General features: G+C 40.5%; 1 protein-coding gene across 1 annotated transcript in view; it reads left to right on the forward strand.

The window, feature by feature from the left end:
• The window catches only part of LOC108786943 (utrophin-like), a 583,766-nt gene that overhangs the window by 149,582 nt on the left and 418,519 nt on the right, over nucleotides 1-15,665 (forward strand). Inside the window, exons 14-19 of the mRNA XM_018556366.1 lie at nucleotides 993-1,094; nucleotides 6,114-6,221; nucleotides 7,300-7,479; nucleotides 9,336-9,505; nucleotides 10,164-10,287; nucleotides 12,734-12,821. Coding sequence (XP_018411868.1) covers nucleotides 993-1,094; nucleotides 6,114-6,221; nucleotides 7,300-7,479; nucleotides 9,336-9,505; nucleotides 10,164-10,287; nucleotides 12,734-12,821 — 772 coding nt within the window. The remainder of the gene's footprint in view (nucleotides 1-992; nucleotides 1,095-6,113; nucleotides 6,222-7,299; nucleotides 7,480-9,335; nucleotides 9,506-10,163; nucleotides 10,288-12,733; nucleotides 12,822-15,665) is intronic.

The raw sequence follows: 15,665 nt of genomic DNA on the forward strand, positions 1-15,665 counted from the left end.
TATATATATATATACACACATACAGTATATACACTATATGCATGTATGGTAAGCTGAATCATGTAGCACTCTGTTTAATTTAGTACTAGTTCCTTTTTATGAATACTGATATACAGTATAAACAGTAGCAGGTGGGAACTGTGTTATTAGTGTAATTGCATGAAATAGTGCAAAACAAAAGCACATCTTTCATTTTGTTGTTTGTGTCTACACCATGGGAGAGACCCTACTTCATTTGGTTGTTTTTGTGTAATTGTTTATACTAGCCACACCTCCATCGATTTTTGTTGCTGCAATCTAAATGTTCTGTCGTCTACACACTGCTTGTTTATTTTCCACCATTAAATTGACTTTTGATTGTATCTGAAGAGATTGAATTAACAAAAAAACAAAAAAAAACACCCCATTAATATATTTATTTTGCAATATACCCAGTGGTTTAAGCTGGCCATACATTATTGAAAATGTATGTGCATATTTCACATTGGGTATCTGCACCCTTTTAGACGGCATTCCTTTGATCAGCTTATCGAAGGAGTCGGTCGCAAAATCTTTGAACGAACAGAGCCAGCAGCCAATTAGCTGGTTCTGTTTGTGGTATTCTGACAGTGGCTGCCAGTTGTTGTGAGAATACAAAAGAAACAATGAGGATTCCTCGATCAATGCACGTATAGCGTTTTGGAGGAATCTGTTCTATTTTTATTTGTTCAGCCCATGCATTGAACAAAAAAAATAGAGCAGTGTATAGCCAGGTTTATTTTTCAATATAACCTAAAAAAAAGACTGGACCTGGATATACATGCATGTTCTGCTATGGATTGCAGCATCTATATGTATGTGTTAGAAGCTGTGCTCAGCTGTCCACTATATATAATATATACAGTATATATATGTACAGTATATGTATATATACTGTATATGTATATATATTTATGGAATCATGGATAGAAACACTATACTTTTTTCCTAAAGATTTTCTATATTCTCTTTAGAAACTAGGAGAAAGATGGGCAGCGGTTTGCCGTTGGACAGAGGAACACTGGAGTAAGCTGCAGGAAATTCTTGTCCTCTGGCAGAAGCTTCTAGAAGAACAGGTATAGACCATTGTAGACTTCAGAGCCCTAGAGATAAAAGACAGACTTCAATGGATAATATAAATGTTTGAAGGTGTTGGAATGAGTTTTATCACACAGTGTTTCTTGTTTCAGATGGTGTGTAACTTGTTTAATTTTTACTATGAATCGAATTATCACATAAACCAGAAAATGAATGATGAGGAACAGTTAAGAATTTTCATTAAATTAGTTATATGATTGTAGAATAATTATTCTCATAGGTAATTTTTTTCATAAGAACTGCATTGATAAGAGTTCCTACAGATTCACATCCAATCAAAATTATTTGATTTTTCACCGACACCTGAAAGTGTAGTCTTTTTTTTTTACAGTGCAGACTCCAGAAACTGTTCAACTATTAGCCCGAAGAAGGGTGGAAGGAGGAGAGGGAGCCAGGGGGGAGGTGGGTAGCTTGATTTGCTGTGTCTGTGTGTTTGTGGAGACACACATTGCTTACTAGTAGACACAAGGGTGACTCCATAGCAGTATACTTGAGAAACGAGTCACTTTAATACAGGAAGTCAGAACCAGTGCTCAGGGGACCAGCTGATTCTACAGGAAACTAAAACTTTTGACCCCTTAATGACCCATGACGGGATTATTCTGTCATGGGTCCTTAAGAGTTTTTAAACAGCTGCCGTGACTGTTTAAAGGAGAACTATGACATGAGTGATTTCCACTCACCTCATAGTTCTAAGCCGACCTGTGACAATGAGACTGTCACAGGTCGGCTCAGTAGATCGGGAGGTGAGGGAACACATACCAGGTTCCCTCACCTAGTAGAGCCAGCGGCCGGCTTAACAATAGAAGCGATTCTGGTGACTCTCCCAACACCATGTTTCCCAGGCTCCGCTGCCCCTCCTGCGGGTCCGGGACTGGTATGTCAAATGCCAGCAGAAAGCTGGGGAGGAGAGCAGCGAACTTCCGTGCACTGCTCTACTCTACGTTCTATGGGACCAGGAGCGATGCGATGGGACCTGAAATCGAGCAATAAGTTATTGAAGTTAGATCTGCACTTCAAAAGCTTATTTAAAGTGGAAAGGTAATACTGGGGGTCTTTTGGACCCCCAGTATCACCTTAAAGAGGACCTGTCACTGCCAAATTATCACCTTAATGAGGACCTGTCACCGCCACTATGATATCACATAGGGGGCTTATAAGCCTTTAGCAATTAAAGTAAATGCTTAAAAAAAAAAAGGTTTTAAAAATAATATTAAATAAAATAAATGTAAAAATAATAATAAAAAAATGTTTTAAAAGTCCCCACGAGCATGAGCGTCTTCACTTAAACACGCGTACGAAAACGACGATCGCGCTCCACATGTTGGGTATCACCGCGCATGCCAGAGTGAGAGCAATAATTCTAGGGCCACAATTTACAAGTATCACTAAATCGTTGTCTATGGACTTTTTGGGCTACTGAATTTTGTCGCTGTTTCATGGACGCACAACATTTTTTACCTGGGCATGTTGGGTATCTATTTATTCATTGTAACCTCATCCTTTATATTTTACAAAACAAAATGAGTATTATACTGTGCTCTGGGGCACTATATTTTACTTAAGTGCATTTTTCACAAACGTTTGGGGTTTGATAATAAGTAGCGCTAATAACGAGCATTATAAAAATTTGCAACTTCTACAATTCTACAGGGTCCTGGCTTTCAGAAACTATATAATGTGTAGTTTCTGAATTAATTTTCAGCCCTAAAATGTAGATTATAACATGTGTGCAAAAACAAAAAAAAGGCCTTGATCCTTAAGGGGTTAAACATTAAGGAACAGCATCCATTGAAAGTAATTTAATCAGCATTTGAAATAGCCTAAAATCCTTTTGACTTTAATGTCACTTTAATGCTAATACAAGTTCAGTTACAATTACTAGGGATACAATAATAATCTGTAATTTCAGGCCATATTTTAAATACTTAATGCAGTAAACATAATTGTTGTGTGTGTGCATGTGTGTTTAGGAAGGAGAATGGGCGTGTAAATGTAGAAATGTAGAATGGGGGTGTAAATGTGGGGTGTAAATGTAGAATTCAGGAAGCATTCAGCCCAAGTTTGTAGTTTCAGGGATTTTTAATAAATCAGAAAAAATAGGGGTTTATTCACTAAGCTGCCATAGGCAGCCGAGTGAACGACCGACCTGAAGCGAAGTGAGCCGAACGCTGTTCGGCTATTCAATTCAGGCTGGTATGGCTGATTTCATTGGGTGGATTCGTGTGGCTTCGGGACCCGAAGTGCAGAAGGAGTTCGATTCAGCCGATCAAACATCTGGATCGGCTAAGCCGGACCTCCGGCAGGCTACTCACTGCTGTTCGGTCTATTCTTATAGATGCCGAACAGCAGTGAGTGAATAGCCAAATGCCGCTAAGCGTTAAAAAAGTACAAAAAAAAATAGAAAACGATTGTGCGGAGCTAGCAGTGACAGCTAGCGCCGCCCAACTGTTTTCTATTGGCCGGCGGTTCTGCTGCCGTCAAAAAAAATAAATAACATTTTCGCCATAAGAATGTATTGCTAGATTCCTATTGACTATTTCAATTTGCAATAGCCAATAGCAAACTAGCTATTGCACCCACCCACTGCTGCCGTCAATCACTAGTGGGGACCTGATGGAGAATTGCAGGTCCCCTCTGCTGATTGACAGCAGCAATGGGCGGGTGCAATAGCTAGTTTGCTATTGGCTATTGCATATTGAAATATCCAATAGGAATCTAGCAATGCATTCCTGTGGCCAAAAATTATTATTATTTTTTTTTAATTCTGACGACAGCTAACGGCTCTGCGTCAAAAACAAAAGAAAAAGCAGTGTTTCTCTCCTGGGCGGCCGGGAGCGCCCAGGAGAGTTGGGCTGTTTGGAGATCAGTGTCCCTGGTTAGTTGGTAACCAGGGACGCTGATCTCTCTGCAAGTGGCCGGAGCCAGCCGTAAGATTATGGCTGGCTCCGCACAGCTGTCAGAAGCAGGCTGTCGGCCGGCCGCTCAGCCAGCTTCGGCTTTCACCTCGGCTCAGTCGAGCCGAAGCATATGCCTTCGGCTCGACTGAGCCGCTCGGCCGACTTCGGGAGCTGTACGGGCTATTGTAAATAGCCCATACAGCAGCACTTCGGTTCTACTAAACCGAAGGGGTCCTGGGGCCGAAGCTAGCTGAAGGATCAGCCGAAGCTATGGCTAGATCCTTCGGCTGCTTCGTGAAGAGACCCCATAGTTTTAATTTACATCTACATAAAAAGGAAAAAAAATTAAGTGTATATTTTCTCTTGCACTTTGTATTAGTGCTTAGTGGAAGTTTTTAAATGTGTGCTGTGCAGATATTCAGGGGTGTGATGCTGTGCTTCAGACAACATCATGCCATTTAAGACATTAGGAATTGTTAAAAGTATTTGGTATGCAAACGTTTTCCAAATTACTGAAATATCTCTCGCAACAAGGCCAATCATTCCCTAGTTTGATTGAGTAGTTATGAAGAGGTATTTGGCCATGTGTGTTCCAATTCTGTTTCTTGGACAAATTGCAAGATATATAATGCCACGTATGGGCATGTTTGAGTGTGCACTGATGCCAGCCAAGGACCACTCTAAGACGTATTGTCAAATTTGGCGAATTTACTAGACACAAATATATCCATATATAATATTCACATATGCATAATCATTTGCAGATATCTTACATTTAGTTGACTAGTTTTTGCAAAACTTGCACACAGTTTTTATAATGCTGCTAATATGGGAACATTTTAGTAATTCTTGCTGTAAGTAATTTACTGAATTGAATTTGTTTGACCTTTTCTTCACCTACAACAGTTAGTCTGGCTGTGTTCCAGCAATTCTCATCCATTGTCTGGAAATAGAAGAGCCTCATTTGCTTTATATTGTCTTTTTTTGGGACCAATAGTATTTTCTTGAAAAAAGATGTGGTGGCCATACACTTTACAACCCTCGCAAGACTTTTGTCTTGTGAGGGTTGTAAAGTAATTAAAAAAACGTAGGATCTGCCCATCAAGGACAGGCAGATCGTATTTGCCATCATCGCAAGCCCACCCCCCTGGGGGGCGGGCTTCCGATGACTGCAATGAGGGTCGGCCTTTCCGATGGCTGCAAACGGGCAGTGTGCGCGTGCGCCCGTTCGGCAGTTGTCGAACAAGCAGGCCACTAACCCGCCGAGAATCGTACGATTCCCGGCAGGTTTTCCAGCCTGCTTGTTCGACGGAAGACGTGCGACTGTACAGTAGAAACAGTCACACGCCTTCCATACACTTTGCGATTATCGTACGATCGCGGGATTTCCAGCGATTCTCGTACGATAATCGTACAGTGTATGGACACCTTTAAAAATCAGCTATATATACATAATAATAATGCAATGACATCCAATTGATTAATAATGCTTGTAAACAATGGCATCATATAAACATGTTGGTTGCAACAGCTCCTGAGACAGAGAGATGCCATGCCATGTCTCACCGATTATACCAGCAGAATGGACACGGGGAATGAGGGGGACCAGGTCATACATAGTGTGCACAAGGAAATTAAGTTCTTTTTAGGGAGTACCTCATATGCACAAGTTCTTTTCTAAGAATTGCTTTGTTTTAGTCCACTATCATAACCTTTGCATTTTCTGAATGCCGACTTCTACTATTAGAAATCACTGCCAGCATACAATCAGAAGCTGTCTTCTCTCTGAACACAAATGGTTTCCCCATACTGTCTGTGGTTACTGCCAGTAGTACCTGGCTATCTTTCCACAAAATGGTCTTGCACGGTAATCCTGCACCCTGCAGTCTCATCAGTGGCTCACTACCCACACTTTGAAAAATCTGACTTCATTCATTTTGAAAATAACTTTTTTTTTCAAACACAGCTTAAAATATAATTATGAACATATGTACAGTAGTTTATGTTTTGTGAGTCAGAATCAATTCAATGATCTTTTTCATATCAGTATTCTTAGTATTTCTTTGAACAATTTCAATACTCTTTTTGTGCATCTAGAGCTTGCTCAGGATATGGCTAAAGGAAAAAGAAGAATCTCTAAAAAAAGTCCAGCGGAGCGACTTCAAAGACCAGAATGAGCTGAGTGTGAATGTGAGGAGGCTGGCGGTGAGTACAGTATGTATGTTATGTCTGGAATTTTATTGTAGAAAAGACAAGGGTAAAACCAAGCTTGAGGGAAGTGAGGCTTTACCAAGTAACGAGGAGATTAGTGTCAACGTTATGCATCCTTTCCTGTCATTCATTACCATTCATTTTCCTTGGCCCTGAAAAGATTGAAAGCAAACACAAGTTATTGTATCTCTTCATCCCCTTTAATTACTGTTTTGTGTACATTTGTACTTCTCAATGCATAACAAAGTTATTAAACAAACAAAAATGTTACGCATTGAAAATAATGAATAAGAACATTTCGGCTTCAAAGTACGAAATAAATAAAAAACTGTACACAGTCATTATTATGTCTTCAGCTCTTTTTGCAAGCGGCGCTTTGGAAATGGGTAAACATTTAAGGGGTTATTCACAAAGCTGCCGAAGGCAGCCGAGTGAATAACCGAGCCGTAGTGAAGTGAGCTGATTTCAGCCGTACATTGGTTGAAATCAGCTGTACAACGGCTGCCTTCGGCTGCCCGGCCAAGGAATAACAACTGGGCGGGGCCGGCTGTGATGTCATGGCCGGCTCCGCCCAGTTGTTATTGTTTAAAGACAGTTCAGCGTCCCCAGGTCATTTTGGGGCGCTGATCTGTCATTACAACTGTGCAGCGCCAGCTGTGAGATCATGGCTGGCTCCGGCCAGCTGTCATTTGCGAGGCCTTCGGCTGGCCATTCGCCCCGCTTCGGCTGTCACTTTGGCTCAGTTGTGCCGAAGCATATGCCTTCCCTCGACTGAGCCACTCGGCCGCCTTCGGGTGCTGTATGGGCTATAGTGAAGAACCCATACAGCAGCCCTCCATACAACAGCCCTTCAGTTCGACTGATCTGAAGGGCTCCCACAACCAAAGCTAGCCGAAGGATCAGCCGAAGCTACGCTTGGATCCTTCGGCAGCTTTGTGAATAGACCCCTTAGAATTGACCGATGTCAGGGTATTTTCATAACCAAGTGAGATTTTTTAAAGTGTTGTTAAAGAGAGTGTTCAAATATTTCAAATGTGAAAAAAAAAACTGTATCGTGTTCGTGTCATTTTAGAGCTTAAAGGAAGAATTAGGAATGAAGAAGCAAACATTTGACCATTTGCATGAGTTGGCCCAGGACGTGGTTCTGCTTATTGGCAGTAGCAAAGCATCGCAGAAAGTGAAGAATGATATGGAAGACCTTGCTCAAAAATGGGATGAACTAGTGCATGTATTGGAAGATTATACTAATCAGGTATTGTGTCTAAAAGATGTTTTAGACTAATCAGCAATTCTGCAATAACCCTGGACCTTGCTACTTCTCTGAAAGTGTTGTGATTGACTATCCCTGTTTTTTGTTATTGAGCAGTCCTGTATGTTGCCAGGCTTATATGGCTCATATGTTAAATGTTTCGCTTACTATTTCCTCTGGAGGATAAATAGTCTTTTTACAAATAATAAAATAATTGCTATTTAGAAAATAAACATACAGAACATATGTTTTATCTCCAGCTACTCAAAAGCTAAGGCTGGGTTCACACCTAGGCGTATCGAATATGCGCGTTTGTCGCGCGTTTCGTGTCGCGGTAAAAAAACGCGCGTTTCCGAGGGCTACTTGGCAGTATCCTAATGGAAACGCGCGACAAAAACGCCCCAAAGAAGCTCCTGTACTTCTTTATGCGTAGGACGTTTTGTAGCGCGTTCATACAGACTGTAATACGCCCAGGTGTGAACCATACCCATAGCAAATAATGAGATTTCGGTGTTTGAGTGTTTTGCAGAGCGTACGAACGCGTTACAAAACGCCCAGGTGTGAAACGGGCCTAAAGACCTGCCAAATGTATCAACATTTCTTTAATGTTTAAAAAAACCTCCCCCTCCCCCATCAAACTCCCCTCCTGCACCTAATTTAAAAAAAACTATTCTCTTAAAATACCTTGAGCTCTAAATTTGAGTGAAACAAGTGCTGTCCAAATACAAGAGTCATGTTCTTCTAGATTTGTGCAGTAATCCAGTGTGAAAAACTATATTTTGCGCCTGTGCAGTAGTTTCCTGTAATAAAGACCAGTCACTGCTGCTCTATCTCCTTGTGCAGGGTGACTGGTTTTGTATGTACTTCCCCCACCCCTAGTCTTCTGCAGCCAGCCTGTAGTGGTGGGGCATACTGGGTCCCTCCCACAGTTCTGCTCTCTGCACAGGCTATGTACATCACAAAGATGATGTAACCAGTACATTTACCTCTGCTATCTCGGTTTGCAAAGGTATTTGGTTTACGCAAAGTTAATTTTTTTGCTTTGTGGGTATGGAGGAATATATTTAAATGAAAGTGTTTGCACCTTGAGTTCATTTTTATTAAAGCGGTTTCTGGCCAGTCATGTGATGTCCTTGGGTCCTCTTCTGCAGTGGCAGCAGCTAGTAGTCTTCATTACTACAAAGAGCGGCACTGATATGATGACATCAGCTCTGCTTTCTGCAGTATTGTATTGTGAGCCCAGGCTCATATGTTGATGCACCCCCAAAAGCTGTGTCCATGACAGCTTGGGCTCACAAGAACTTTATTGAGTGCCACTGGTGGTGAAGCAGTTTCTACACGGCGAAGCACTAGAGACAAAGCAAGTATTACAGCAAGAACTGCTTTTTCTATTTTCTAACTTGCCTGTATGTACATTGTGTTAAATGGTTAAAGGTGGCGTGTAGCAACACTGGAATGACTGCCTACTAGTGAAAAAAGGAAAATAAACCTGAACATTTAGGACTCTTGTTTTGTGTTTGAAATGTAAATGAAAAAAAAGAGTGGCTATTAACTATCTTTTTGGCCATCTTTTGCAGTTTTGCCTAACAATAAAAAAAATATCCATTAAAATCAGCAAATTTTAACCATTTACGATAGAAAATCCTTAAAGTAACAAGCTTCAGTTGTTTTTCTGATATGGTTGGATTACTGCTGCTTGGTTTCATTTTATTACATGTGTACCATTTTAGTATGCTAGGTGTTTTTCACTGGTAATTTTGTTCAGAAAATATGATTAGTTCTTTTGTAGAGGTTATCTTTGTATCTGGTAAAAGTTTTGATAGTAACAATGTTGTGTTCACTTGCCTTTTGTGCTTTAGGTGACCGAATCAGTAACCACATTTGGAGTGAAGCAAGTGTCCCGGAAAGTTATTACTGAGACAGTGACTGTGACAGAACACAGTAGTACCCTTCTAATAAAACAAGAACTCCCTCCTCCACCACCAGCGAAGAAGCGACAAATGAGCCTGGATGCCGAGGAAAAGAAAACGTGAGTTTTCAAATACACTGTTAACCATACTTTTACTATTTTATTTTATCCTTTGTTAATTTCTCAATAAAGACAGTAAAATACTTAAAATTGTGTTCCTAGTAACTATACAAATTTGCAATTCTTGACGTCACAATATACAACGCTATTTTTTTTCCAATAAGCTGTACCTTTTATTTCTGAAAAGCTATCTTAGAATTCCAGTAAGATGACTTAGCCTAGGCTGAGATGATGAAATAAGTCTGGCTGCAAAGCATTTCTTCCGTCTCCTTTCCCCCTGTGATCACACTGAAAACTTATAATGTAGGTCTTTTTTAATGGTGGCTAAGCGACATTCTTTTTATATCGCCCCCTATACGTCAGATGCTGTAATCTTTGAACCCAAGTCTAGCTAGCCCATTTTTACACCTTGCCTGTGCATGTTGTCCATGTGAGCACTCTATGGTACTCTTAAATTTATATTATTACAAGCTTCTCTATCCTAATTTTAAAATTATCAGCAGCATATATTTTGCACACCTACATTGTGGGCAGTTGTTTGAAGCTTGTTAGCAAAGTTTTATCCAGGTTCTTAAAGGTAGACATTATTCAGTTTAATAAAAGGGTACTTAAATTACCTCTGTGTCTTCAATTCTTGTTTTATTCCCACTGTCCTTAGGTTTGATGAGGAATCTGCTGAGCTGTTGAACTGGATGATTAAATCCAGGTCTGTCATTCTGGCTGCAGAGATCAGTAACTACAGAAAGATTAGAGACACATCAGACATAAAAGACGCAGTAAAGGTAAAAGGAGAAGCGGGAAGGAAGTGACTATGAATGGGGGTTTTGTTACATTATGTAGCGGCTGGAGGTATGATCTGTGATTTAGCCGTCTTTACATTAATAACCTTGTTCTTAGATCTCAGTGGGTATTGGCTGCCCATTTTATCAAAGGGAATGTAATAAAAACATTCAGCATACCAGTAGCCCTCTAAGCTGATGCTGGTAGATCACGGAGGCTGTGAATTTGTGGCCCCTTTATTCCATTTTGGTGTAGCTGTGCACACATGATTACCTATTAGCCTGAGTCTGCTGAGCCAAGCTCCATGACACCTTTCTGGTGGATACTGGTGGTTGAAGTGCTATGTATTACCTCAAAGAATATTAGTTTACACAGCCTGTTGCACTGCACTGTTTGCAAAATACAGCAAGGTGAGCCAGGAGAGACAGACAGGAGAGAGAGGAAAGACAGCCAGGGGAGAGAGAGCTAGGAGAGACAGGAAGGGGAGAGAGCAGGGAGAGACAGCCAAGAGAGAAAACGAGGAATGACAGCCAGGAGAGAGAGAGCGAGGAAAGACAGCTAGGAGAGAGAGCAGAGACAGCCAGGAGAGAAAACGAGGAATGACAGCCAGGAGAGAGAGAGCGAGGAAAGACAGCTAGGAGAGAGAGGAGAGACAGCCAGGAGTATGAACAAGGAGAGACAGCCAGGAGAGAGAGCAAGGAGAGACAGCCAGGAGAGAGAGAGAGCGAGGGAGGTTTTATTTTCGTTGGTAGATCTCATGTAGCTCGCCATTTGAAAAGTAGATCTTAACACAAAAATTGTGGGCATCCCTGTTCTATAGTCTAATAAGTTGGATATATGACCTAGAAATAGTGCACTTGGCGCCTGTTAGTAATAATTTTGGTCTTTTACAGCTTATACATGTTCCCATGTAGCAAGGAGGGAGAGAGAAAGGAGAGACAGCAAGGAGAGAGAGAGCGAGGGAGGTTTTTTTTCGTTGGTAGGTTTCATGTAGCTCGCCATTTGAAAAGTAGATCTTAACACAAAAATTGTGGGCTCCCCTGTTCTATAGTCTAATAAGTTGGATATATGACCTAGAAATAGTGCACTTGGCGCCTGTTAGTAATAATTTTGGTCTTTTACAGCTTATACATGTTCCCATGTTTTTATGCTTTTCTTGAGTTAAGAGTTTCAGTGTTGATGACTGTGTTTCAGTTCTATATATCAGCATACTAGAAAACACTATGGTTACTTATAGGCATAAAATGGCAGTCGGAAGGTCTAACTGCTAAGAAATTGTAGAGAACAATGTTGACATCAGTGTGCATGTTGGTATCAGCCAAATGTTTATGTTTATGCACTGAGCAGACCTCTCTGGTGCCAGTCTTATTTTAGTGTACATTGGTGATTAGTTGGAAAGTCTATCCTGAAAATCAAATTTTCCCTTGAACTGACAGCCAGAAGGTGTCTGCAGAGGTTGCAGACTGATCCCAGACATGCAGTTATTTTTCAGATTAAAGCAGAACTCCAGGATTTTGAAATGTTAACCATTGCAGTGGGCTACACCTGATCTGCAAGGGTTAACTACTTATTTTGTTTAGGGAGTGAAAACAAAGAAGATATACTTACCTGATCATCCAGTCCCTGCAGCCTCTTCTCCCCAGGCTTTGGCAGTTTAAGGACCTTGTGATGTCATCACCTCTAATACAAGTCTATTAGATGTGAAGACACAGATGGACATACTACAGCCGGAGCGGGGGGAGAGAGGGGTGCGTGGTCACTGCCACAGGGTCAAGGATCGGGTGAGTATATCTTCTTTATTTTTACCCCTAGAGAAAAACAAGCAGGTAACCCTTGCACTACAGGGTAGCCTCACTGCAAGGGTTAACTTTTACAATTTCTGGAGTTCTTCTTTAACCATAATCAGCAGGCAACAGTCCATTAATGTCTTTGGATACCTTAACCCCCAGGCTACTGGTGACGTACATTTGAATATCATTAAGAACATGTTCAGTTCATGTTCAAATCCAGGGCTGTTCGGTTTGCTTTAGTCAGCATGGATGAAATTAATCTCCTGCTGGGTCATTGTAATCTTATAGCGGAGGGTGTGCTGCTTTCAGAATACTTGAACAATGACTACAGCTGATTGATTGCAGTCACTGTTCAGCTAAAAATCTTCCACCCGACTCATTCGATTTTTCTGATCGAAATATGTCAGGTAAGCAAAGCAAATTTCTGCCGCTTCATCAAGAGTCTGTGGAAAATAACTCAGTGTATGGCCAGCCTTAGTTATGCAGCCAGACTTTAACATATTGCTTAAGTGTGGCTATTCTTCGCTTGATGCATGCAGTTACCTTTACATTTTGATATAAATGTGCCTATATTTAGTCCTTATTATACATTGCTGTATAGAAGGATTCTTTGGCTAATATTGTATTATCATTTGCTATTCTTAACCCTCTTTTCTAGGTTTTAGAGATAGAAAGAGCAGAAAGAACCCCAAAGTTTGGAGAGGCGGCTGCACATGGACAGTACCTATTGGAACTGTGTAAGCAAGGTATGCAGAGACATATTGCAGTTTTAATCTTTACTAACATTTGTAATTGTGGACACATTTGGCATAAATAAATCTCAAATTTAGAGCAAATTAGAATTATAGTAATGTATAAGGTTCTTTCTGCCAAAGATAAGATAACATAAGTAGTGGTAGTGGTACACATATTTAAATAAAAACACAACCAAAACAAAAAAAACGAAGATATAAATCCAACCACTAAAACCTCCTAAAAACCTTGACATATTATTGTGATTTCAGTGATTTCAGTAATTGAAGCCTTTTGCAGCATTTTAAAAATGAATGCATCCTGCAATGATAATCCTCGTTCAGGTTCCTCCTGTTATAGTGTGACACAGGCCGTCCCTGTCTCCCAGTTGGTTTCCTGCATTGTCATTCTGTCACATGGACTTCTCATGGAGACTACAAGTGGCCATTTCAACACATTTTATGCAGACACTGTTGTCCCAATTAGGAAACCTGCCCTAAGAATTTCCATATGCCAATGGCTTGGGTGCTTGCATACAGGAAGTGATTGCAAAGAGGCTGCGGGAGGTCAACTGCACTAAGATGCAGCAAAGAACAGTGAAACAAGTATTATATTAAATAAAGAAAATTGTTCATGATACACAGTGCTTTAGCGTACACAATTTTATTTAGTTACAGTTTAAATCTACTTTAACTAAAGTACAGTATTCATATCTATTCACCTGAGACCGCTTACAGATTCTGAATATGCTGCTTGGAATAAAAAGTAGCATTGCAAGAGTATTGATCCAGTACTAGAAAATAAAGTTTGTGTCCAACACCTTTCTTCTTTTGTGACACAAAGCAGCCATCAAACACAATGTAGATTGATATAGCAGAAGCATTTCTGTCCAGCCTAGCAGATAAGAAAAAAAAGCTGGCCATACACTACTAGATTTCCGAATGTTCGCAAGAAAGATCTTTCTTTACCACCTGATAATGCACCAGACACTTGACGAATGTTGAAGAAAATTTTGTTTGATTTTAACATTCCATTTTGGAATTAATGGAGTTTCCCCAACGCAAACCACGTTCACTGTTAGAATGTAGTTAATTCAAGAAATTCAGATCGTCACTACGATCAAAATCAATCGGCAATTTGACTCCATAGAAAGTCAAAAGAAAGTTTTTTTCGAAAATCTAAGCAGTGTACGGCCAACTTTACTCCTCTCTTATGGACCTCAATTGTTCAGATCAGAAAAGGCACTTCTACATTTTGCTTTAAAGCAAATACATGCAGTCTTTTTTTTATTCAGGTTTGCCATGCTTGTTATTCTACTTTGGGGGTCTGGTAATCGTAGGTTTCCATTTGATATATGAGGGTATATGTCTTTTCAGGTACATTTTTATATGAACATTGTATGAGGAGCATTGAGTCAGTTTCACCGCCCTTGCTAGAGGAACAGTGAAGATTTTTGCAACAGCCAGCTGACTAATGTTTAGTTTCTACAGCTGTTCAAATATTGTTGTGATGGGTCTGAATGACTGCTAACCTTGCACATATCATTTCATTTCCTGTCTTATTTGTTTTGTCAACTTTAGCCCTCCCTGAGCTAACACCTCTCCGCTTTATTTGCCTTCCTTTCTTTGATATAGGCAAATTCACTAAATTGCCATCTCATGTTGCAAGTACAAATGTGTTACTGTCTTACTGTGAGTGTTCACGTGAAATGTATTGTCGCTTTAATAATAATGGTAACAAAGCCACTACAAAGCCTTTTACTATTTATTTCAAGCAAGTCAGAAATGAAGAAAAAATAAGTACATTTGCTACTAAAAATTAGTGAAGCAATTAATTCTAAGGACATTATCCAGATAAACTATTATAGTACACTGGGTAAGCAGCCACTGCTTTGTTACCATATGCAAGGTCTGGCTTTGGGATCTGTGGCTGCATCCCCTTTCTCTAAATTTGCTATATTGATGGCCACTCTAACAGTTACACGATACACTGCTTTAGTGACATCACATATAGACTTATTCAGTAAGTGCAAGGAACTAAGCTGAAGTGTAAAGTACAGGACACAATATAACAACCAGTCAGAATTTAGCTTAAAGAACTCAGGACCTTGAAATATATATTCTAATTGGGTTCTCTAAGTTATTGTTCTTTTTGTTATTGACTAATCCTTACAGTCTTTTGGATCACATCCAATTCTATAACCTCTTGTACTTCGAGAGGATTATTAGACAAGGAGGCTGACAGATGATCTTATTGAGGTGGAAAAAAAGAATGTACAGTACATTTGCAAACCATACAACTTCATACTCACTTAAGTGTGTGGCATCTTCTAGGGTTGAGATTCAGATTTAAATACAACATGGATTCAACCTAAATTTCCATAATTCCTGGTTGCATTGTAATCTAATTCGTGCTGGCACCTTTGACACCCTGCGCAATGCAATTTAAAGCTATCCGAATAGCTCCAAATAAACTGACTGCTGTCTGTCATGGTTTTAGTCTCATGTCAAAGCCATGAGGTAATTCCCTGTCACTCTAAGACTAGGGGGTCTATTCACGAAGCAGCCGAAGGATCTAGCCGTAGCTTCGGCCAATCCTTCGACTAGCTTTGGCCCCAGGACCCCTTCGGTTCAGTAGAACCGAAGAGCTGCTGTACGGGCTATCCACTATAGCGAGCCGAGCGCATATGCCTCGGCTCGGCTGGGCCGTGCTGAAAGCCGAAGCTGGCCGACCGACAGCCTGCCTCTGACAGCTGGGCGGAGCCAGCCGTGATCTTATGGCTGGCTCTGGCCACTTGCAGAGAGATCAGCGTCCCTGGTTACCAGCTAACCAGGGACACAGATCTCCAGACAGCCTAA

This window comes from Nanorana parkeri, unplaced genomic scaffold (assembly GCF_000935625.1).
Source record: "Nanorana parkeri isolate BGI_ZX_2015 unplaced genomic scaffold, ASM93562v1 scaffold235, whole genome shotgun sequence".
In the NCBI taxonomy this organism is placed as follows: Eukaryota; Metazoa; Chordata; class Amphibia; order Anura; family Dicroglossidae; genus Nanorana; species Nanorana parkeri.